This window comes from Sceloporus undulatus, chromosome 2 (assembly GCF_019175285.1).
Source record: "Sceloporus undulatus isolate JIND9_A2432 ecotype Alabama chromosome 2, SceUnd_v1.1, whole genome shotgun sequence".
Classification (NCBI taxonomy): domain Eukaryota; kingdom Metazoa; phylum Chordata; class Lepidosauria; order Squamata; family Phrynosomatidae; genus Sceloporus; species Sceloporus undulatus.
Window position 1 is genome coordinate 72,215,149 of NC_056523.1, and position 23,533 is coordinate 72,238,681.

The window sequence follows — 23,533 nt, forward strand, 5'->3', positions numbered from 1 at the left end:
TTTCAGAATGATGCTGGGGGACAACGGGTGCTAGTCAACAAGTGGAGCACCTTCAACAAGGCCCGGTTGGTGTGCTCTGTCCCAGGACCAGATGGCATTGACACATACTTCGATGAACTGGGTAAGGGGAACGTTTTTCCTCACTTTTGTACAGGATAAGCTCTCCAGTATGTCAGTTAAAAGTCAAGGCCTGATTATTGGGGCCTACTTTAATGCAGTGTGAGAAAGGGGACTCAATGAGTGACTTGGAAGCATTTGATTCTACAACAATACTGAAACGGTGCTGATTAGTACCTTCTCAGAGTTCAGTGTGGACCCCATGTAAGAGTAGGTGATGGGGAAAAGGCAGCCCAGCCCACATGAAGCCGCTGCCTCGCTTTTGCAGATACTCATTTATCCCTCAAGCCTCACATAGTGCTCACCAAAAGGTCCCAAAATTATTCTCAGTGAACCAGCTTGTCTTTTACATCCCCTCTGTCCCTCCTCCAAATCATCTAAATATAAAAAAAAAATCAAATGAAAATTATGGCAGTACAAACCAATATTTTTGGTCACTTTTGGATCTCATTTTCACCCAATATTTAGTCAAAGTGCACTTTTATGGTCCAGTGCAGAAAATAAAATTGACTCTTGCCCCCATTGCAGTTGTCCACCCATGTTATATACAGTGCGCCCGCGTCACACACGGGCACACTATACATTGCTTCTTGCTTACACGGAAGCAGCACGACAATATAGACAATGGTGCATATGGCGCATGTGCCGCACTGCCGCCACGTGCACGCACCCCATTGTTTCCCATAGGGCACGAGTATACGTGGATTTTTCCTTATGCAGTGGGGTCTGGAATGGATCCCCTGCGTAAGGAGAGGGCCCACTGTAATAGAAAACCCTAACTGATGGCCTGATGTATTGGCTGTTGAACTGCAAAAATAGAAATTTGGGAGCAGTGAGTGCTAAGGTGAAACACATAAACGCTTTATATGTCATTCAGTTCCTCTTAGTATAAAGTGTGGGTTCCACTGCAACAATGAAATGGTCCCCCTGCCCCATCTTATTAGTGTTCTATGTGGTAAAAGAACCTTTGGGTTCAACAACTTGTATGCCCTCAGACAAAAGTAGTGTTTCCAGAAATCCATTTTGTAGGCAGAAAATGAAGGAACACAACTTAATAGGATTTTATGTCCTTCAAATGTGTATGTTAACAGACCAGTGGTCAGAATCCATTAAATAATGTGAACCAAACTTTTCTTAAACAGAGGATGTCTTTCTTCTAAGAACTAAAGATGGGAAAAGCCCTGAGGTCTATGCACTGTTTAGCACCATCAGGTGAGATTTTTGCTTGTGGGTGTTTGGTTTAGTCCTTTGCGGTTTTATTTTTAAGGCTGATTTAAACAAACAAACACACACACACACACACATTTCTAGTTGCTGGTTACAGGATTGGGGTCTGCAATGACCTTGTGGGGTGGGAGGATGGAGAGACTGGGTACAGAGAAAAATGTGACAGTCTTCCTTTCTTCTCTGGTTGTTTCTTACCTAATAAACAAGGGGGACCTGATGCCATCGTAATTCTTCATGTTCTCCCCTCCTTGGCCATAGACCAGGAATAGAGAACCTCAATTTGACCTTCTGAGCTTCCATGGATGGCCACACCCCTTCCTCATGATACCATCATTCAGTGGATTCTCAGCTTTTGTACAGGTTTCCTTTGATTCTAAAAGGCTAAAATACCACTTCTAAAGCTTCATTACTGAAAGGCAGTAAGACATTTAAACTAAAATATGCTGATATTTTTAGTTACCGTATATATTCAACTATAAGTTGACTTCATGTATTAGTCAAGGGCAAGTTTTGGGCCAACACTGTGGATTTTGATATGACCCATGGATAAGTTGAGGGTACTCTCTGTGCCTTGTCTCAGTAGCTGTTTAAAGATCTCTGGCTACAAGGGAAAAGGAACGTGCATGGAGACTTGGGTCCAAAACACACTGGAGAAATGTCTGACTCTGCTTTAACTGCATAGCCCCTTCCTATGGGATCTTGGCTTTGTTGTTTCTTGTGGCACCAGAGCTTTCCGACAGAGAAGACAAAAGGTCTCACAGGAGACCAAACAAACTTGAGAAAACACAGAGATTTTTTTAGTTGAAGGTACCAGATGATTAGTGATAGAAGACAAGTCAAGAAGAAATATCTTAAATCAGATAGTAGTGATCTTAGTGATGAAGTAGTTGGCGAAGTCAGTAGGGGAAAATAATGAAGAGACGGGGGAGAGAAAGGTTTTAACAAGAAGTTGAAGCAGGAGAACAAACGCTGCAGGCCCTCTCATTGGCCCAGATCAATGATTTATAGTAATTCTATTTTGCCATAGACAGGGCACATGAGAAAGATAAAAGGATGAATTTATAATGAATAAAATTGGCCCACTCCCGGGACTTTTTCCAACGACATTTGGCTGCTCAAAAGCAGGACTGGAGGAACCTAACAATGGGAGTAAGCCAGGGCTGAGGCCTATTCGTATAGGAAGACCCGCGCACAGAAACAGGAGCAAAGCTATCAAGAGCTGAAGAAAGAGTAGAGTTAAATAAAGACAACTCTACTTTTCCTCAGTGAGGAAAAAAGAGAATCCTAAGAATTAGTCTGCCAGTTGGTCTGACATCAGTACCAAGAAAGATTCTAGAGTGGATCATTAAACAGAGAGTTTGTAAACATTTAGAAGGGAATGGTATAATCACAAAAATATCAACATGATTTCCTGAAAAACAAGTCATGCCAGACTAAACTGATCTCTTTTTTTGATAAAATTCCCAACTTGGTAGATGAAGGGAATGCTGTAAATATAGCATATCTTGATTTCAGTAAAGCCTTTGACAATGTCCCCTATGACATTCTTGCAAACAAGCTAGTAAAATGTGGGTTAGACAATGCAACTTTAAATGGATTTCTAATTAGTTGACCAGCCAAACCCAAACGGTGCTCACCAATGGCTCTTTTTCATCCTGGAGAGAAGTGACCAGTTGGGCGCCACAAGGTTCAGTCCTGGGCCCAGTGCTATTCAATATCTTTATCAATGGTGTGGACAAGAGAATAGAGGGCATGGTTATCAAATCTGCAGATGACAACAAATTAGGAGTAATAGCTAATACCCCAGAGGGCGATCAAAATTCAAAATGACCATAATAGATTAGAAAGCTGGGCCAAAGCTAACAAAATGAATTTCAGGACAGAGAAATGTAAGATATTGCACTTAGGCAGAAAAAGAATGAAATGCATAGATATGGGATGGGGGACACCTGACTTAAGGAGACTATGTGTGAAAGGGATCTAGGAGTCCTAGTAGACTACAAATTTGAACATCAGTCAACAGTGTGATGCGGCAGCTAAAAGGCCAATGCAATTCTAGGTTGCATCAATAGAAGTATAGTGTCTATATCAAGGGAAGTAATAGTGCCACTCTATTCTGCTTTGGTCAGGCCTCAATTAGAATATTGTGTCTAGTTCTGGGCCCCACAATTCAAAAAGGATGTTGCGAAGCTGGCGTGTGTCCAGAGGACAACCAAAATGCCCTGCGAGAAGAGACTTAGAGAGCTGGGCATGCTTAACCTAGAGAAAGACAGTTAAGAGGTGAGATGAAAGCCTTGTTTAAGGGATGTCATATTGAGAGATGAAGCAAGCTTGTTTTCTGATGCTCCAGAAAATAGGACGTGGAACAGTGGATGCAAGCTACAGGAAAAGTGATTCCACCTCAACATTAGGAGGAACTTCCTGACAGTAAGGGCTGTTTGATAGTGGAACACACTCACTTGGAGTGTGGTGGAGTCTCTTTCCTTTGAGGTCTTTAAACAGAGGCTGCATGGGCATCTGTCCGAGATGCTTTGAGTTCCTGCATGGCAGGCGGTTGGACTGGATAGTCCTTGTGGTCTCTTGGGGGCAAACTCATCAAATTTACAGATGACACCAAATTAGGAGGAATAGCTAATACCTCAGAGGATAGGATCAAAATTCAAAACGACCTGAATAGACTAGAAAGCTGGGCCAAAGCTAACAAAATGAAATTCAACACAGAGAAATGTAAGGTACTGCACTTAGGGCGGAGAAATGAAATGCACAGATATAGGATGGGGGAGACCTGGCTGAACGAAACTATGTGTGAATGGGATCTAGGAGTCCAAGTAGACCACAAGTAGAACATGAGTCAGTAGTGTGATGCGGCAGCTAAAAAGGCCAATGCAATTTTAGGCTGCATCAATAAAAGTATAGTCTCTTGATCAAGAGAAGTAATAGTGCCACTATATTCTGCTTTGGTCAGGCCCCACCTGGAATATTGTGTCCAGTTCTGGGCACCACAATTCAAAAAGGACATTGAGGAACTGGAGCGTGTTCAAAGGAGGGCGACTAAAATGGTGAAGGGTCTGGAAACCATGTCCTATGAGGAACGTCTTAGGGAGCTGGGGATGTTTATCCTGGAGAAGAGAAGGTTAAGAGGTGATATGATAGCCCTGTTTAAATATTTGAAGGGATGTCATATTGAGGAGGGAGCACCCTTGTTTTCTGCTGCTCCAGAGAACAGGACCTGGAGCAATGGATGCAAGCTACAGGAAAAGGGATTCCACCTCAACATTAAGAGGAACTTCATGACAGTAAGGGATGTTCGCCAGTGGAACACACTCCCTCGGAGTGTAGTGGGGTCTCCTTCTTTGGAGGTCTTTAAGCAGAGACTGGATGGCCATCTGTCAGGGATGCTTTGATTGAGAGTTCCTGCATGGCAGGGGGGTTGGACTGGATGGCCCTTGTGGTCTCTTCCAACTCGACGATTTTATGATTCTATGGCCCATTACAAACAGGCATAAAGTACGGACTGGGTCCGTATTAGGATTGGAAAGGGGCATCACTTCTGGACGCCCCTAACCCTAATACAGACCGAGTCCGTACAAAATGGTGACGCCTGTTCCACACGGGGGGCGCCATCTTTACGTAGCGCATATGATGCTGAGAGTGCACCATTGGCACCTCGCGGCGTCATATCCACGCCACAAAGAGACTCGCCATTTTGGCGCTTCTTATTTGCAGCGTGGAGGAGCCTCGCGGTTTGGACGCTGGTGCTCCTCCACACTGCAAATGAAGGCGCCGCCCCTTCTGGGCGGACTGTAACGCACCTCTGATTCTATTCCAACTCTGTGATTTTAAGATTCTATCCTTTTGTTTTACCAAGAAGTGCTTGCTCTTGTCTGTGTAAGCTACCTTCACATAGTAAGGCATAAGGTAAGATAATATGACATCTCTACCTATCCTGTTACTTTCACATGAAGTTACATGATTACTTTCACATTGTAAGCAAAATATTGTTGTTGTTAACTTCCCTTAAGTCAACCTCGACTCATGGCAAACCTCTGAATGAGACTTCTCCAAGACCCCCTATCCTACACACCCCTGCTTGGGCCCTGCAAACTCAGACCCATTACCTCCCTAATTGTGTCTATGTATTTGGTGTGTAGTCTTCCTCTCTTTGTACTACCCTCTACCTATCCTAGCATTATTGTTTTTTCTAATGAGTTGTACCTTCTCATGATGAGGCTAATGTATGACAACCTCAATTTGATTATCTTGGCTTCCAAGGAGATTTCAAGGCTGATCTGTTCAAGGGCCCATTTGTTTGCTTAGGCGGTCCACAGTATCCTCAACCCTGGTGGCACAATGGTTAAATGCCTGCACTGCAGCCACTCTCTCACAGACCATAAGGTTGCGAGTTCAATACTAGCAAAAGGGCTCAAGCTCGACTCAGGCTTGCATCCTTCCGAGGTCGCTAAAATGAGTACCCAGATTTTTGGGGCAATGAGCGTACACTTTGTAAACCGCTTAGGGAGTGCTTAAGTGCACTGATAAGCGGTATAGAAATGTACTTGCTATCGCTATTGCTATTCCTCAACACTCTTCTCCAGTACCATATTTCAAATTAACTGATTTTCTTCTTTTCAGCTTTTTTCACTGTCCAGCTCTCACATCCATGCATGGTGATGGGGAAATGCATTGATTCTAACTTCATTGTGCTCAGTTGTATATCTTTACTCTTTAGGATCTTTTCCTGTTCTTTCATAGTTGCCCTCCCAATTCCAAGTCTTCTAATTTCTTGACTGCAGCCACCGTTCTGATCAATGCTTGATCCTATGTACAGGTACTATTTTGATCTCCTCATTGTGTAGGTTGAATTTTTGTATTCCTTGCATAGTCATTATTTTTGTTATCTTTATGATCAGAATTAAGACTGCCCTTGCACTTTCATCTTTGTTCTTCTTTAGCAATTGTTCCAAATCTGCTAGTAATATAGTGTCATCATCATAGCTAAGATGGTTGATGTTCCTACCAGTATCTTCACTCCTTCTCCTTCTGAGTCTAAACCTGCCTTTCTTGTGATATTTTCTCCATACTAGTTGAACAAATAAAGTGATAGAATGCAGCCTTGTCTGATCCCTTTGCCAGTCTCCATATTCTGTTCTAACAGTTGCCTCTTGTCCTGAGTACAGCTTACTCATCAGGACTATCAGATGTAGTTGCACTCCCATGGCCTTAAGAGCCATCCATAGCTTTTCATGATCTATACAGTCAAATGCTTTGCTATATTCTATAAAGCATATTATTATTAATATAATTTAATACTATTAAGCATATTTTATAGTTATAAACCATATTACAATATTGAAATAGTTCTCGGGGTGGCATATGGGTAAAAATATTGAAGGTTTGCAGTTGGAAACATCATTCTGAAATTTAATTTGTTTACCTACAATTTGAATATGTGCTCTAATAATTATTAAAACAATATTTTTGGTCAGGTGAGTGTTTTCTCCAAAGAGGTTCTTATTATGCCTAACCTTTCTCATTTCAGCAATGTCTTCCAAGGCTTTGCCATCTGTGTATATCGTATGGCAGACATCTGGGAAGTTTTTAATGGACCATTTGCTCATAAAGATGGTCCAGATCATCAGTGGTCAGCTTATGAAGGCAAAGTGCCTTACCCAAGACCAGGAGTTGTAAGTATATTTCTAAAAATATTTGCAAAGGGAAGATGCATTATGGGTAGTTACAATTCACTACAGACATTGATGATGAATGCACAGCAAACTTCTTTCATAATCTGGCCTATTGCTATCTCCACCTTTTTAACGTTGAAATTCCTAGTCAAAGGCTCTTCTGATTTTGAAGATTTATCATGCCCATCCTTCAACCTCTAGCTGTGTGTCTTGCCCTATCCAAAAACAAAAAAGCCCACCCAACATGTTACAATGGGACCTAAATGCAGCTGAACTTAACAGCATTATTAGCAAACATGTCATGATGTTTTAAAAATTAAATACTAGGAGTTAATGTGGAGGAGAAGTTTAAGGTTAAGTCTTTGTGCCCAAACTGCGCTTTTTCCTAATGTTGATCACCTCACAAGAAGTGGAGAAAGTTTTACTTACAGTATGCTGATGGCTGGGGAGAGAGTGATTAAATATCCCCCACCCCACTTCCCGATATTCTGTTATTTCTCACTTCACTCTTGGAATTCATTTTTGGAAAGTACAAGGTGATTCCTAATCACTTTATTAACTACACATATAGGGGGCTTAAAGATGGGTTTAATGAAGTATGTGTTCTTGCACTATAGTTCCTTGGGTTTTGCCAGTTGTTGCCACCATTCATTCCATTTTTTCAGGGGGCTGTTGGTAGCAGTTTATTGAATCTGCACTAGCGCTCATCGAAAGGTTTTTTTTTTTTACAATTGGGGCATGATTTGCTGAGGTGCTCCAGTGGTTTGAATTTTCTCTTCTTTGATTTTTTATTTCCCCCCCTTAAGTGTTATATTACAAAAAAAGACTTACGAATGCTCATGCTACATTCTCTTCTCTTACTTTTTTTTCTTAAACATGCTTTTAAGATGCAAAGGGATCTTGTAGCACCTTTGATACTAACTGCAAGAGAGACTCTTTTAGTTAGTCTCAAAGGTGCTACAAGATCCCTTTGCATCTTAAATGCATGTTTAAGAAAGGAAGGAAGGGGACATTTTGTTCAACTATATCTTAGAATCAAAGAGAAACCCACTCAAGCATAGAAATAAATATATATCTGGTACTAGGGAATTACCAGAAAATAGTCCAGGACAACCAAAACATTGTTTTTGCCCTGTTTGGAGGAACTCATAGTTATCTATACAAATAAGGTTGCCTTAAACTTGGAAATATTACTTGTTTTCATTAAAATTCCCACAATCCCTAGTCCTGCTGGCTATGTTGATAGAAGTTCTGGGAGTTATAGTCCAAAAAGGTAGGTTTTTCAAACTGTGATCTAAACACTCTTAGACATGGGTAGAACCAGAATGACTTGGTTTTAAAACAGGAAAGAAGCCCAGCCTATCTTAAAATGCAATGCCAACAATAGGTTAAGATGTTATTTGACATTAGTATGGCATACATCCATATGCCTCCTCAAACCACTCTTTAATACTGATGAGCTACTTGGTAGTTTGTGACTAGCACAAGGTGAACTGAAAATTCAATACAAAATGAACTTAGCTGACTTTCAATATCCTGCAGAGAGAAAACATCCCAAACATTTTCAGGGATTAAGCAGAGCACTGTTGTATGTGTTTATAAATTAGCATATGCAAACCAGTTATTTCTCTTGGTTGAGCATTGTCAAGGCTCATGCCAAGATGAAAAGCTGGAAGCGATTAACATTTTCAAAGACACAACATTCTGGTCAGGAAACAGACACTCCTGATGTCTAGTTGTAAATATTTGCATTATTGCAAATAACCAAAATACTCCCTTCTTCAACCTCAAAACATCTCAAATGATTAAAGCATAGTTCAAGATAGACTATATACTTCAGAGCAAGTTCCAAGAGGAGCAAATGGCTTGTATGTCAGTGAGGGAGCACATACTTTCAATGGTCCCAGGTGGTAACTTTGGGTAGAGCTGTGAAAGAGTCCTGCCTGAAACCAGCAGAATCCATGCCAAATTGTGTAGGGCAGGGGTGGGCAAAGTATTGTCCTCCAGATGTTGTTCTAGGCATTTCTCCCCTTTACCTTAGCTGCCTAGGACTAGTAGGAGTTATAATGCAATAACACTTTGAGGGTGGCATAACCTCCACTCTCTGTTGTAAAGGATACTGTGCTAGATGGACCAGTTGTCTGGCTTGGCAGCAGGGAACTTCTTTATCATAAAAAAGTAGCGTATTACTCTGTTAATAGTGATTTCAGAAGCTTGTATGAACATTATCCAATCAGAATAATTAATTATTATGAGATTTAGTGTAATGTATATATTTAGGTTAGATAACAAAAGTAAACTACAAGTGCACACACCTCACAGGTTCTCTGTTGAGACTTCTGCTGTTTGACTAATTTATACAATATTCTCAGGAGTTCCTGAACTGTAGTGGTTGAAGATGACTCTTATTTAAACAGATGTTTAGCCTGATCCACCAAAGCAGTCACTATGTTCTCTAAAGTTGTGCTCCAAATCATTTTTGTAAGGTAGTGCATATTGGATGCTTTCATGTTGACAAATGACATTGCTGACAAATAGATAGACAGCATACACAGAGGCACCACTGTTGCTGAAAGGGTATCATTTCTCATCACTGCCAGTGTCCCAGCAAAACCACCAATCAGCCAAGCCGGCAATACTCCTCCACCAAAGACTACCCTGATGAGGTTCTACATTTTGCACGTGCCCATCCACTGATGAGCAAATCTGTGTATCCACTCCATCGCCAACCTGTGCTGGTGAAAACCAACCTGCAACACCACCTGCGACAGATTGTAGTGGACCGTGTGGAAGCTGAGGATGGGCAGTATGATGTGATGTTCATTGGCACAGGTCAGTGTGGATCGCATGGAGCGTTAAGCCTTAGCCATACCTGGAGAGCTACATCTTCTGGGTCGAAACACTCTCCTTAATTATAGGTTGTTGTTATGGAAAGAAACATTGTGTTTAGAATGCCTATGTCCCCAAGACTGAGGCATGATATGGAGGAAAAGAAGGTTCTGGATTGAGTACGGTCATAAATTAGAAATATTGCTCTCAGAACTAATGTTGCCGAATCTCAAGATCAGGCCCTGGACTCTCTTTTCTCAGGATGGGAGAACGGTCTTGTAAAGTGTCTGTGTTTGTATTTTCTTTATTTACTATACATGATGTTTTTGATTTGAATGATATACTCGGAGTAACTGCAGTTGATGTGTAAAGTCTTATGCTTATCAGGGGCTGCTCATTGTACCAACAAATTTGTAATATCACCACATCCCAGTCCTTCATTCTCAGGTTTTTGCTCTGATATCTCAGGGCCTGGGCTAATTCATACTTGACAATCCTGCCCAGAACCCCCTAGTCAATCCAAACAAGTATTCCCCTGCCCCAGCCTGAGTACTAGTGATGCCTTTGGTCAAGTTAATATTTCATAGGTAGGGTGAAACCCTGATGGCATCGGCAAGGTCATATCTTCTTTCACAGAGCTTCTCCTAAAGCTTTTCAGTAGTGATCTCTCCTTAGTTCTTCCTTGTTGAGTTGTCCACTCCCATCTGTGGTTTTCCTTTAATTTTCTGAATGTGACTGTCTTTAGAGTGCTCTGCTTAGCATTTTTCTTGCTTTGGCTCTGTTTGACCCCACTGTAGTAATTTTGATGTTTCCTTGTCTTCTGTTGGGTGCACTATGTTCTCAGGTGTGATGAAGTCTTTCTTTGACTAGGTGCAAGAAGCAGAAAAGTATTCTTCTGGCCAAGGTTAAGGAAGGAGGAAGAGATCATACTTTTTTTTTTTTCCCCCGGCCCCCCCCCCCCCCCCCAATATGGTGGGAAGTTGGGCAAGCGATTCTCTGTCTATTGCAAAATCAGTTTTCCTTCATTTAGATTTTTCACCAATTCTGTGTTTATGTTTTATGCTACATAACTCTACATGCTTGATCCCACACTCTTCAAGTTTGGTATATTATCTAATGGGATCAAAATGAAGATCACAAGAGTTTGACACAGTCAGTCTCTTTCTGAAAGAACATTTAAGATTTCTTCTTTATTATTATTATTATTTGCTCTAGAATGTATATGTTCATACTAATTTGAACAAACCCAATATATAGATTTATGTTGACATTCCAAATATTTTTGTGCAAGTTTAGGAGCAATTTGTTTGCAAGTTTAGGAGCAAACAAGTGCTGGGTATTTTTTTAAGAAGAAAATTCCTTTCCTTTCCTTTCTTTTCCTTTCTTTCTCACTCCATGTTGCATGCAATTGAATGTGGAGTGTGTAAAACCCAGTGCACGAAACTTTGTGTAGGTTGATGTCAGCATTATCAACATCAGATAGACTACCTAGCAGTTTATAAAGTAAAACATTCCAATGGCAGAAGGAGTAAAATGGATATCCACATTCACACATACAGTTCATGGCATAAACTGAAAGGCACCTTCTACATGTTTTCATTTCCAAAAGCAACTCTTTCCTTATCAGAGAGCAAAGTATGGTCCCTAGCACGAACAAACTATGTTTACACAATGTGAAGTTGAAGGCTTTCACAGCTGGCATCCATAGTTTTGGGGGGGCTTTTTGGGGCTATGTGGCTGTGTTCTGGAAGAATTTCCTGACATTTCGCTTACATCTGTGGCTGGCATCTTCAGAGAATGGTGGCATGGAGGTGTGTGGAGTATATATAATGTGTGATTCTTGATCGAGAGAAAGTGGTTGAAATGTTAACCTGTGTATTGGTCTGGGTGAATGGCAAGGCCTCAGGATGGCAGAATACGCAAGGAAGATTTGTGTCTGTTTAATTAGTGATCACTTCCTCTCAACCAAGGGTCACACAATATATATACCCCACTCACTTCCGTGTCACCATTCTCTGAAGATGCCAGCCACAAACGCAGGCAAAACATCAGGAATAAATTCTTCCAGAACACAGCCACATATTCTGAAAAATCAACAGCAACCTATGTTGACACTTTTCTGTCCATAATAATAAAAATATTAATAAAATATTTATTTATATCCTGCCTCTCCCTTCCTGGATCTAGGCGGGTAACAACAGTCCAATAAAACAGATATACAGACAATAATAAAATTTCCCTAATCCTCCCTCCTTCTGCTAAAATTACACATAAATATCAAGATACAATACAGTATCCTCCGTATAGTGTACTTAGTTACAAATTTTGTAACTAAGGATCAACACAAGTCGAATTATTCCAAGAGACCATCAGTAGAGGCGGTGAAAGAGTGAATGGATCAATATGATTAATTCAGCTGGAGGTTAGTCTGGAAGTTAGTGTTTTCTTTGGCTGGAGTAGGTTCGTCCTAGAGGACCTGAGTGCGCAGGAAGGATTGTATGGGAGGAGGCGTTCCTTCAAGTATGTTGGACCCAAGCCATGTAGGGCTTTATAGGTAATAACCAACACCTTGTACTGAGCCCGGAAGCTAATAGGCAGCCAATGAAGAGATTTCAATATAGGTGTAATAGGGTCAAATTTAGCTTTACCTACAACCAACCTGGCTGCCATATTCTGAATCAGTTGCAGCTTCCGAACGTGGCACAAAGGTTGCCCCATGTAGAGCGCATTACAGAAATCAAGATGAGAGGTTACCAGTGAATGTACAATTGTTTCTAGGTCCCTCTGCTCCAGGTAGGGTCGCAGCTGGCGTATCAGCCGAAGCTGATAACACGCACTCCTAGCCATCGCTTCAACCTGGGAAGACAGCTGAAGCGACGAATCCAGAAGTACCCCCAAGCTGCGGACACAGTCCTTTAGGGGAAGTATGACCCTGTCCAGGACTGGTGAACAAATCTCCATACCTGGTGTAGGATTTCCTATAGCGAGTACCTCCGTTTTATTTGGATTCAATTTAAGTCTATTTTCCCTCATCCAATCCATTACTGACCTCAGACAGTCATTCAGAGGGAAGATACCTTCCTTGGTCACTGAAGCAGTCGGAGACATAGAGAAACAAATGTGGGTCTCATCAGCATACTGATAACACCCCGCCCCATGTCTCTGGATGATCTCACCCAGCGGCTTCATGTAAATGTTAAACAGCATTGGGGAAAGAATTGCGCCCTGAGGGATGCCCGACCTGAGCACCCTCTTGGACGAACCATCTGGAATAACAGAGACATTCAAAGAAGAGTAGGTTTAAATCTTTGTCCAGGTAATATGGGATTGCATACATTGTCTTATTTCAGCATCTTCTTTCTTTTCATTCTGCCTTCTAGATGCTGGCTCAGTACTGAAGGTCATAGCCCTTCAGGGAGGGAACTCTGCAGCACCTGAAGAAGTCATTTTGGAGGAGCTTCAACTGTTTAAGGTGATGTAAAAAGGCAGTACTTAAGCAAGCTTATGTGTGCCATTTACACAGACCAAAATAATAATTGTGTTCCATGGGTCATCAGGAACATGTACATGGGTCTTCCATTTGTTTACACATTCCTCTTACATATTCTTACAGTGTAGATGTATATTTGTGGATTGATGCACTGCTGCTCAGAGTAGTGCTCCATGACCATGGTCTGAAAGTTATTGGCAGATAGGCTGCAACTAGTGTCCAGAAAAGAAAGAAATAGGTGTAGTCAAGGGGCACAAATATTATGCCAGCCCCTGGCACATTGGGAAAGAGACCCTGCCAGTTCCCCCCATCAGGTAGGTTAAGATTCACTGGACTAATTGACAAAGCTCTCCAACTTTGTGTTTATGTTGCAGAAGAAGTAAAGTTTGTTACAGCCCTGTTAATGTGCAGACTTGTCCTTTTATCTTATGCCATAGATATGTGCTTTAATTTTGTTGCAAGTTCTCAGTAGTAGACCTATTTAATGAACCTTGTATATGCAAGGCACACATTGGCTGCCCTCTGTGGTGATATATAAGGAAAATGCACACCAATGTACATAGCAGCTTTTTTTTTAAGATATGTTGGTGGCCAAGATATGTAAAAGTTCACAATTAAAGTTCTGTCCTATAATTAAATATAGTACTGAATAGATTTATATTGTTTATGAATGTAACAGTGAGATCTTGTGGATTATGAGAGCAGCCTGTTATGTGTCTCATCTGTTTAGCCCAGGGATGAGAATTAAGCAGCCTTCCAGATGTGGTAAGTCGACTGCTTTCAGCCAGCATAGCCAGTGATGAGGAATGTTGAGAGATGCAGTTCTCCTGCATTGGGAGCATGACATGATTCCTACCATGTCTAGCCCAGTGCTTTCCCAGGCACAGGTCCACAACACTGTACAATGCCTGATGGGGAAAAAGAATGAGAAAGGAGCTTTTTGAGTGTCCAAAAACCCTGACAATGAGAATCCTCCTCAAGCCTCTTTCTCATTTTTCTCTGCCTCAAAGAGAACTGAAGTCTACTCCTGCCTTCTACCACTGAGTCACCCAGGAGGGCCAGCCCAGTGGAAGATCATCTTTGCAGGCTATAGTCAAATAGTCAGCACACAGTGATGATCTCTGCATTATTGCGAGCAAACTTAAAAACTAGTAATGAGGCTACAGCCTGCTAATCCTCACCTTCCTTCCTTCCTTTCTTCCTTCCTTCCTTCCTTCCTTCCTTCCTGGTGCCATGAGGGGTGGGTAGAAGCCAGGAGAGGATGTTAGTAGAGGATTCCTGCTGCTAGTGACTCCTCCTTCCCGAGACGTCTTCAAAAACTGCAGAGTTTCAAAGATGTCTGGGAGTGCAAAGAAAATCAAATTATTTGTTGACCTCTGTGGGAGTGAATAATTTAATACTTCACACCCCCTTCCTTTCACACTGTATATTAAAAATAAGAGGTAAAGAACCTTCTCTGTGTGGTGGCACCTTGTTTGCGAAACATCCTCCTCTCAAGAGCTGCAGCTGGCGCTGACCTTGCAATCATTTTAGTGCTGGGTCGAAATCTTTCTATTTGTCCAGACACTATAAGCTAGTTCCATGGGCCCTTGGTACAAACTGGTGTTTTATTGCAGGACCCCTTGTGGATACCAATATCTGTGGATCCTAAAGTCCCATTATATACAGGAGTACAGTGAAATGATATCCCTTATATACAGTAAAATGGCAAAATCAGGGTTTACTGTTTGGATTTATTTATTATTTCTACTGATTGAAATACATACATACATACATTCAAGCTATGGATGGTTGAATCCATGGGTGTAGAATCCATGGATGCAGACTACTGGCTATAAGTCTGTTTTATGCTTTGTTATGATTTATGACACCAGAAATATGTCATTATAGTAAAAACAAAAGTGATGGATACAGTAAAACAGGCAGAATCAGCCAATTCAAATGCCTTGGCAAACAAAATGGTTCTATCTGGTGCAGAAAAAAACCCTGTAGCATTGGTCCCAGTGGCACTTGGTTGAGGAAGATACTTCATATGTGGGATGCTGCAATCGATAATGGCCTTTTCCCCTTGTTGGCACATAATGTACCTGGAGGTACTTGAAAAACAAACTCCGCTAGCAGTATTAAGTTTTATTTTATTGTTTTTATAATGTATTTATTATAAAAGTTTATAATATATTTATTATTATCTGCCTTAATATCTCCTGATAAGAGGCAATTATAAATACCCAGATAGAGAAAAATATTGTTATTGTTCCTGTTTTATATAGCTGAGTTGGGTGGATTTTGATCCCCAATCTCTCCAGTTACAAATCTATTAGTCTTCATCAGATTTTTTGTGGGATTAAGAAACAGACCTGTGGAGAATAAAAGATGGCTAGTGGTAGCTGTTAAGTTACCTGGGGAAGAACATTGATTAAGTTTCCACTTAGGACTTTACTTTCAAGCCCTACAAAACTTGTAACCTTGAGAGCTTTTTTTACCAGTTGTAGGTGTGTGTGTGTGTGTGTGTGTTTGCACGCACACGTGTGTGCATGCATATGTATGTGCACATCTTTGTTTCTGTGTAAAAATAGCTGGGAGATTAATGACCTTATATGGGTTTATGAAAATGCAGGTCAGAAATGTGCTGCTTTGGAATAGGGTTTTATTTTTATGTCAGATTTTAACTGAAGAATAATTTCATTTTCTCCCTTCAGGCACCAGTCCCCATTACTGAGATGGAAATCTCTGTCAAACGAGTGAGTAACAAATGGCTTCTTTGCATGACAAGTGTGGTGGTAGAGAAACAACTGTGCAGGAGAGCCAAAATACTGCCACAGGCCATAGGTTTTGGTAGGCTGTGGTGGAATGCATTCAGCACTGTTGTTGAAAGAAAGCCTTAACCAATGCTTAAGGAGGGAGTCAGGGCTGTTGGTCTGGCTCTCCAGGCAACGTTCTTTTGGGTCTAAGAAATACAACAGAAATACAACAGTCCATTGGTATAATGGGACAAACTTGCCAGCATCATGTAGTGTTTGTTGTACTAGAACTCTGGGATACCAGGGTTCAAATCCCCACTCAGCCATGGAAACCCACTTGGTGGGCTTAGCCCAGTCACACTCAGAGCAAGGCAATGGCAAACCTCCTGTGAATCGATCTTACCAAGAAAACTCTACGAGCCTTATTGCATGATAAAAGAATGCCAAGAAGCAATGAGGGAGAAGCAGTTTTCCCTTTGCCTTTCTACATCCCGTCAAAGCACTTCCATTCTCTTCCCAAAAGAGACAGTCATAAAAGCATGTCTTTTGTCATGCAGGAAAAAATCTGTTTGGCAAAAGGCATGCTTTTACTATTGTCTCCTTCTGGAAGGTGAACAGAAGTGCTACAACAGCATGTAGAGAGGCGAGGAGAAAGCTGCTTCTCTCTCGCTGTCTCTCGGCTTTCTTTTGCAATAAGGCTCTAAGGGGTATATCCACAATGACGAAATAAAATGGTGACACTACTAACTGCCATGACTCTGCCCTACAGGAGTTTGGGCTTTGTAGTTTCATGATGCACCAAACCTCTCTGACAGACCAGGCTGAATACCTTACCATAGGATTACAAAGGATGGAGCTATGCCAGTTAAAGTGGTGACAAATTGCTTTTTTTCCTGCAGTGTGGAAGAGCTGTAAAATAGGTTTGCCATAGCTCAGAGTCAACCTAAGAGTATGCAACAACGAACAATTGACGACAGTCAATAAAATAAATGGTACATTAATATAAAGTAAAAGTTATTTATTTATTTATTATTCAGATCTCATTTTAAGCAAGACCAGTCCATAAAGAACAGTGCATAATAGCTAATGCTCCAACATGTGGTCCCTCTCTGTATGACTAGATTCTCTATGACCTTCTCAAATCAAAGCAAGTTTATTTTTATCATGAATTTATAATTCATGCTGTGAGCTTTGAAGACTAAGAGCCAAAACACACTTCAGAAGTAATCAAGTTTGAGACCACTTTAACTGCCCTGGCTCAGTGCAAGGGAATCCTGGCAATTGTTGTGGCACCAGAACTCTCTGATAGAGAAGGCTAAATGTCCCACAAAGCTATAGTTCCCAGAATTCCCTAGCATTGAGCCAGGACAGTTAAAGTCTAGATTAAGTCTGCAGTGTGTTTTGGACCTGAATCACTCTTCCTACAGTGCTGTTCCCATGAAAGCTGAAGCCTCTACCAGCCACATACATGGAGCTCCAAGCACAGATTTCCTAACTTGTGCTGTTTGGCCCTCAATCTACATGAGCCTGCTGGGTTAACAAATGTGACAAATGGGTTGGTATCAGGTGGTGACAGTACGATGTGCAGGAAGGAGAGCATTAATGGAGATGGTTTTCAGTTTCTGGGCTTGTAATTAATTAACAGGAACCATCACAGCTGGAAGTCTTTGGATGCAGGGGAGGTGGACTGTACTTTGAAATTTATTTGAATGCCATGACCTATCCAAAGGGGCAATGCAAAATAATACATCTCAGTGAAATATGGAGATATTATCTAGTATAGTTCTGTGAGAGCCTTGTTTGAGTAGAGTCTGATCATGCAGAAATCTATTAATGTACTTTTTAAACTCAGTTCATCCAATTTGCTCTTCTTCACTGCCTTGTTTATTATTCCAGTCCAAAACCAGATGGACTTTTCTTACATAGTGTTTGCTTAGACCTGTAAAAGTGCTCCTGACTTTGATCTTCCTCTAATCATTACTTCTCAGGACGACTAGCAGAACTGGTTGAAGACTTTTTACACTTTCTTAATTCTGATGAATCACATTTAAAGCTGCATTTCAGCCTCAGTGACTAACATATACCATCTATACTCGAGATACATATTTATTTTATTTATTAAAATTATATCCCTCCTTATATTATAAGGTCCCACTTAAGCATTTTAAAATTTAAAAATAAATAAAAAGTAAACATTCTAAAAATGTATTAAATAAGTTGAATAATTTTAAATATAAATAAATTAGGATGAAATAATTAAGATTCTCCACCTTTATTATTTTTTAAATAAAAAGCTACCTAACTTTTAACTTGGCACTGGAATGAAACCAACAGTGGTGCCAAACAAGTTTCCAAAGGGTGGGCATTCTGTTGCATAACCATGGTGCCTTGTTGGAGATGCACTCTTTCCCCCTCTTCCCCACAAAATGTACTGGTCCCACTTGTGGGACACAGAGGAGGGACCTCAACAGACTTCAGTTCTCAGTCAGGCACATATAGGTAGGCACACCTTCAAGGATCAAGGGCCTTAAATATCATCATCACCATCATCATCATCATCATCATCATCATCATCATCATCATCATCATCATGAACTGAGACTAGAAGCATATTAGCAGCCAGTGCAATTCCTTTAAAACCACAGTTATATGGATTTTATAAGATGTTCCTGTTAGCAATCTGGCTAATATATTTTTCATTAGCTGCAGCTTCCACGCTGTTTTGAGGACAGCCCCACATAGAGAGTGTTGTTGTTGTTAGCTGCCTTTGAGTTGACTTTGAATCATGGTGACCATGTGAATGAGACATTTCCATGACCCCCTATTCTCAGCCTCTCTGCTCAGATCTTGCAGGTTCAGACCTGTGACCTACCTGACATCTGGCATACGGTCTTTCTCTCTTTCTACTGCCTTCCACTTTCCCTACCATTATTGCCTTTCTAGTGAGTCGTGCCTTCTTATGATGTGGCCAAAGTACCACAGGCTCAGTTTAATCATCTTGGGCTCGAAACACACGGGCAAAAAAGAGCAGCTTCCAGCCACTTTGGGGGGCGTAGTGTGCAAACAACGCATGCCCCTGGATTGGCCAGAAGTTGCTCTGCGTCCACCTAAGGCATCCCGAAGCCCGTCAGAAAAGAAGCTGTGGTCTGCAGCCAACTGGGGCTGGAGTGGCCAAAAGCAGCTCCAAGGTGCCAGTCTACTTGAGCCCTTGGCTTCCAGGGTGAGTTCAGGCTTGAGTTAATTTTCTTCCTGTCTGCTTTCTTCACTATCCAGCTTTTGCATCCATACATGGTAATGCGGAATACAATGGATTAGACAATTCTGACTTTAGTGATCAGCTGTATATCATATTTTAGGATCTTGTCTAGTACTTTCAAAGCTGCCCTTCCCATTCCTAATCTTCTGATTTCTTGACTGCAGTCTCTGTTTGATCCAAGGTATAGGAAAAGTTTAACTATTTAAATTTCTTCATTATCTAGGTTGAACTTATGTAAATCCTCCATGATCATTATTTTTGTTTTCTCTATGTTCAGCATGTTGCTGCATAGCTGTACTCATGTTTAGTTCTGTCACTATATTTTCCTATGGCCAACCCCATCCCTTATACTTCTGTTTTAACTGGATTCTCCTGTACAGAGCTGTCAGTATAGTTGCTCTGCCCTGGCTGTTCTAGATTTAGTTTTACACAAATTGTAGCTGATTAATTGTTTACTGGACCAACAATGAATTTGGAATATGTAACTAGCCTTGTCTTCTCTTCTTGTTCTGACAGCAAATGCTTTATGTGGGCTCTCGGGTGGGAATTGCCCAAGTGAAACTGCATCAGTGTGAAACATATGGGACAGCCTGTGCAGAGTGTTGCCTAGCTCGGGACCCCTACTGTGCCTGGGATGGCCTCACCTGCACTCGGTACCAGTCATCAGGCAAGCGTCGCTTCCGCCGGCAGGACATCCGGAATGGGAACCCTATGCACCAGTGCCTGGATCAAAACTTGACAGGTGAGTAAAAACTTGGTCTTAACCAAGGTTTTGTTACATTTTTGTAGTCCTGCTCTGAGACTCTCGCCCTGCCAGTGTGGGATGCTAGGAATTGTAGTCCAGAAAAGGCAAAATTTCCAAGCTCTGGTGATAACATGCAAAGGCCATGGGATGTAGAAGAGGAGGTGGAAGCTATGTCTGGAGGAACCTGTCATATGTCTTACCCAAAGCCCCTGAAAATCTTTTGGGAGTAGAAATGAAAATTACAACTATATGGTCAGAGAGCCAGTATGATGTACAGTCGTTTGTTTAAACATCGTACTACAACTGTGGAGACCAAGGTTCAAATCCCTGCTTGGCCATGGAAACCCACAGTTGGTGGATATGAACATCTGATCCTTTGCTTTGTGGTAAAGTTTTTGTTTTTTGTTTGTTTATTTCTGGTTGTATTGGCACAGAAACTTTTCAGCATCAATCATTTTTATATGTAGAGTACTAACAAAACAAGTGTTTAAATCATAGTACTATAATTCCTCTTCCTCCTTAGGGGGCTGCCCAAGTAAAAACTGGAAATGTCTCATAGCTTTCATTGCTGTTTACAAGAATGTGTTACCTGTTACCTGGTTGTGTAGCAAGCAACAGTTGGTGAAACTCCCTCTTCAGCACAACCATTAGAGGTACAGGAGCCCTCTCCAGTTTCTGGCAACCCTACATCCTGCTCCTTTTCTAGTCATGGCCTATTTAACAGCATCCTTTCTTGTGTGTGTGCTAAACACCATTAAAAACTTTTCAAAAAAACATTTGATAGGTAGTAATGGGTGAGCATAGGCAAATCACACTCTCTCAGCCTCAGGGGAAGCAAAAGCCAACCTTTCCCCTTAGGGCCACGATAAGATGGAAACAAGGCACATAACAGCAATGGTTGATTACCATCAGCTGAAACCTAAGTTGTATTATCAAAGATGTATTGCAGTGTTCCTACTTGGAATAAATGGATATAGAGAAGAGACCCCTCACCTACTAACCTCTTGAATTATCTGGGTTGGAATTTTACTTCTTGAATGCAGAGCACTTTTGGGGGTGTTAAACATATCTCTCTGAATCAAAGAACTATCAAGGAAAGCCACAGACCTGGACCAGCATTGTTGTTGTGTGCCTTCAAGTTATTTTTTACTTATGGTGACTTTAAGGGGAACCTACCATGGGTTTTTCTTGGCAAGATTTGTTGATAAGAGATTTGTCATTGCCTTTCTGAAGGTGAGACCATGTGACTTTGCCCAAGGCCACCCAGTGGGTTTCATGGCTGAGCTGGGAATCGAACTGTGGTCTCCAGAGTCACAGTCCAACACTCAAGCCACTACACCAAACTGACCAGAATTACTGATAGGGAAATTGGTGGCTTCTGCTGATCTCTTAATCTCTGATATGGGCGCTCTCATATTTTCACAGTTGATGATTTTGACAGTGCCGAGGAGAAGATGGTGTATGGGACTGAGCACAACAGCACCTTCTTGGAGTGTGTCCCAAAGTCACCCCAATCTGCAGTGCAATGGTTTGTCCACAGATCCCCTGAGGAACTAAGAGATGAGGTGAGGCAGGTTCTTTTCCCCACCTTTTCAGTTCTCTTGCTTTGTTAACAATAAAGATTTTTTTAAAATCTCTCTCTTTCTCTGTGAATGCACGCAAATGGACAGTCTTCATGACAAATTACTGATTCTGCTAGTTCTTCAAGTTGATGCCTTTTTTCTCCTGGCAAGACACCTATTCCTAGGTGTATGAAGGCTGTGGATCCTACAGTCTGAGTGTTTATGTTATAATAAGGAGAACTTTTACTTGCTAAACTTCAGCATGTTAGGTAGCTATTAAACGCACAGTCAAAAATCTTCAAGTTGATACAAAGATCTTCCAGCAAATGCAACAACGCTTTGACTCATAGAATCATAGAATCATAGAGTTGGAAGAGACCGCAAGGGCCATCCAGTCCAACCCCCTGCCATGCAGGAAATCTAAATCAAAGACTCATTTCCCTCTGGACTTCTTTTAATTTTTTTTCTACTGTAGAACACTAATTATCTTTCAAGCTCTTTAAACTTGAGCTGAGGAGATCTGAAAGTGTCTGTTGGAATCAGGACCATCTAAGAAAACCACTTGGCAGGAGGAGGGCAGGAAGAAGGAGACTAGATCTGGTTACACATTGTGGAGAACCACTGGGATGCCATCAAAGACAGACTAGAATCACAGAGTCCCCCTTTCCAGATGCTGATAGTTTCCTTATCTTCCTCTACTTTGTACTTCCCTTTGGCCTCTGTTGCCTCCAATATACCACACACACATTTTACTAGATTCTCTTTTCTCTTGTCTCTCTTTATTTGGTTTCTTAGTCTTGCCTGCTTTGCTAGGAATTATTGAATTAAACTGAATATTGCTCCTACTGTGTGGGGTCTCACCCTTCTCTTCCCATAGTTGGAAGGCCAGGGTAATTCCCAGGAAGCTAGGCTGAGAAAGAAGTGATAATAGTGTAAGGTTTTGGGGGGAATTCCCTGAAGTGAAAGGAATGTAGAAAGCAGGAATGACCAGTAAACACAGCTGGTAAATTCCTGTCAGTTGCTAGTAAGGACAGCAATGGTGTGATAGAGAGATTGTAGTGGTGTCAAACCTCTCCATTGCCCTGTCCCCCTCCCTGCCCAAGCCTCGTAGCTTTTGAAAGGACCACACAGAGCAATGGAATGTGCCATTCCTGCTGAATTTCTTGTTCAGTATTTAAAACTAATAAATACAAGTCACTCATCAACACGAGGGGAAAAAAGGAATAAATTCAGGGCATTCTTGTGTACGTCCACCCCACCCAGCTTAGATTATGAGTGCACCAGCTTTCCTTTGGGGAGGTGACGTTTGTGTCCGAGAGCTTGACTAGAATGGGCTTTTTACAAGTAAAAGATGTCAACAGAAGAGCAAAAGCTTTCTCCAAGTCAAAGCCTGTTAATGCTGTTCCTTTGTGCATTGTTAAAACAAAAAAGGAAAAAAGAAAAGAAAAAGAACCAGAAAGGTTACATATCTGTCTAGCTTTTTGGGTGGCCCTCCTGGGTGTAGCAGCAAGTTCAGGCAAATCCTGATTCCCTGGAAATATTCTTTCTGGACATTGGAACATGGTGGTTTGGGAAGTATGCAGCCCTTTTGGAGTGAAGGTGGTATTCCAAGGCCAATCCTTATAGACCCTGGAAGTCACACACCCCCAGATGTTTTCACCAGGCAAAAAAAAACCTGTGCAAGGGGGAAAAAGAGACCATAACAAGTTGTTTCCAGGGGCACCCCACCTTGAAACAGCCAATCCACTTTCCTTCTGAAAACAGCCCAGGAAGTATCATGGTGAAATGCTTCATCACTTTGGTCACCAAAATGGCAGCCAGCCTGACATCCTGTGGTCCTCTGGAGGAGATGAAAATTCAGTGATCAGGCCCTCCAGAGTCC

General features: G+C 41.5%; 1 protein-coding gene across 1 annotated transcript in view; it reads left to right on the top strand.

Moving 5' to 3' along the window:
• LOC121920350 (semaphorin-3G-like) overlaps positions 1 to 23,533 on the top strand; it is a 31,036-nt gene that overhangs the window by 1,073 nt on the left and 6,430 nt on the right. Inside the window, exons 2-9 of the mRNA XM_042447482.1 lie at positions 7 to 121; positions 1,260 to 1,329; positions 6,884 to 7,028; positions 9,629 to 9,860; positions 13,238 to 13,329; positions 16,047 to 16,088; positions 19,861 to 20,086; positions 21,515 to 21,654. Of these exons, the coding sequence (XP_042303416.1) occupies positions 7 to 121; positions 1,260 to 1,329; positions 6,884 to 7,028; positions 9,629 to 9,860; positions 13,238 to 13,329; positions 16,047 to 16,088; positions 19,861 to 20,086; positions 21,515 to 21,654 (1,062 nt within the window). The remainder of the gene's footprint in view (positions 1 to 6; positions 122 to 1,259; positions 1,330 to 6,883; positions 7,029 to 9,628; positions 9,861 to 13,237; positions 13,330 to 16,046; positions 16,089 to 19,860; positions 20,087 to 21,514; positions 21,655 to 23,533) is intronic.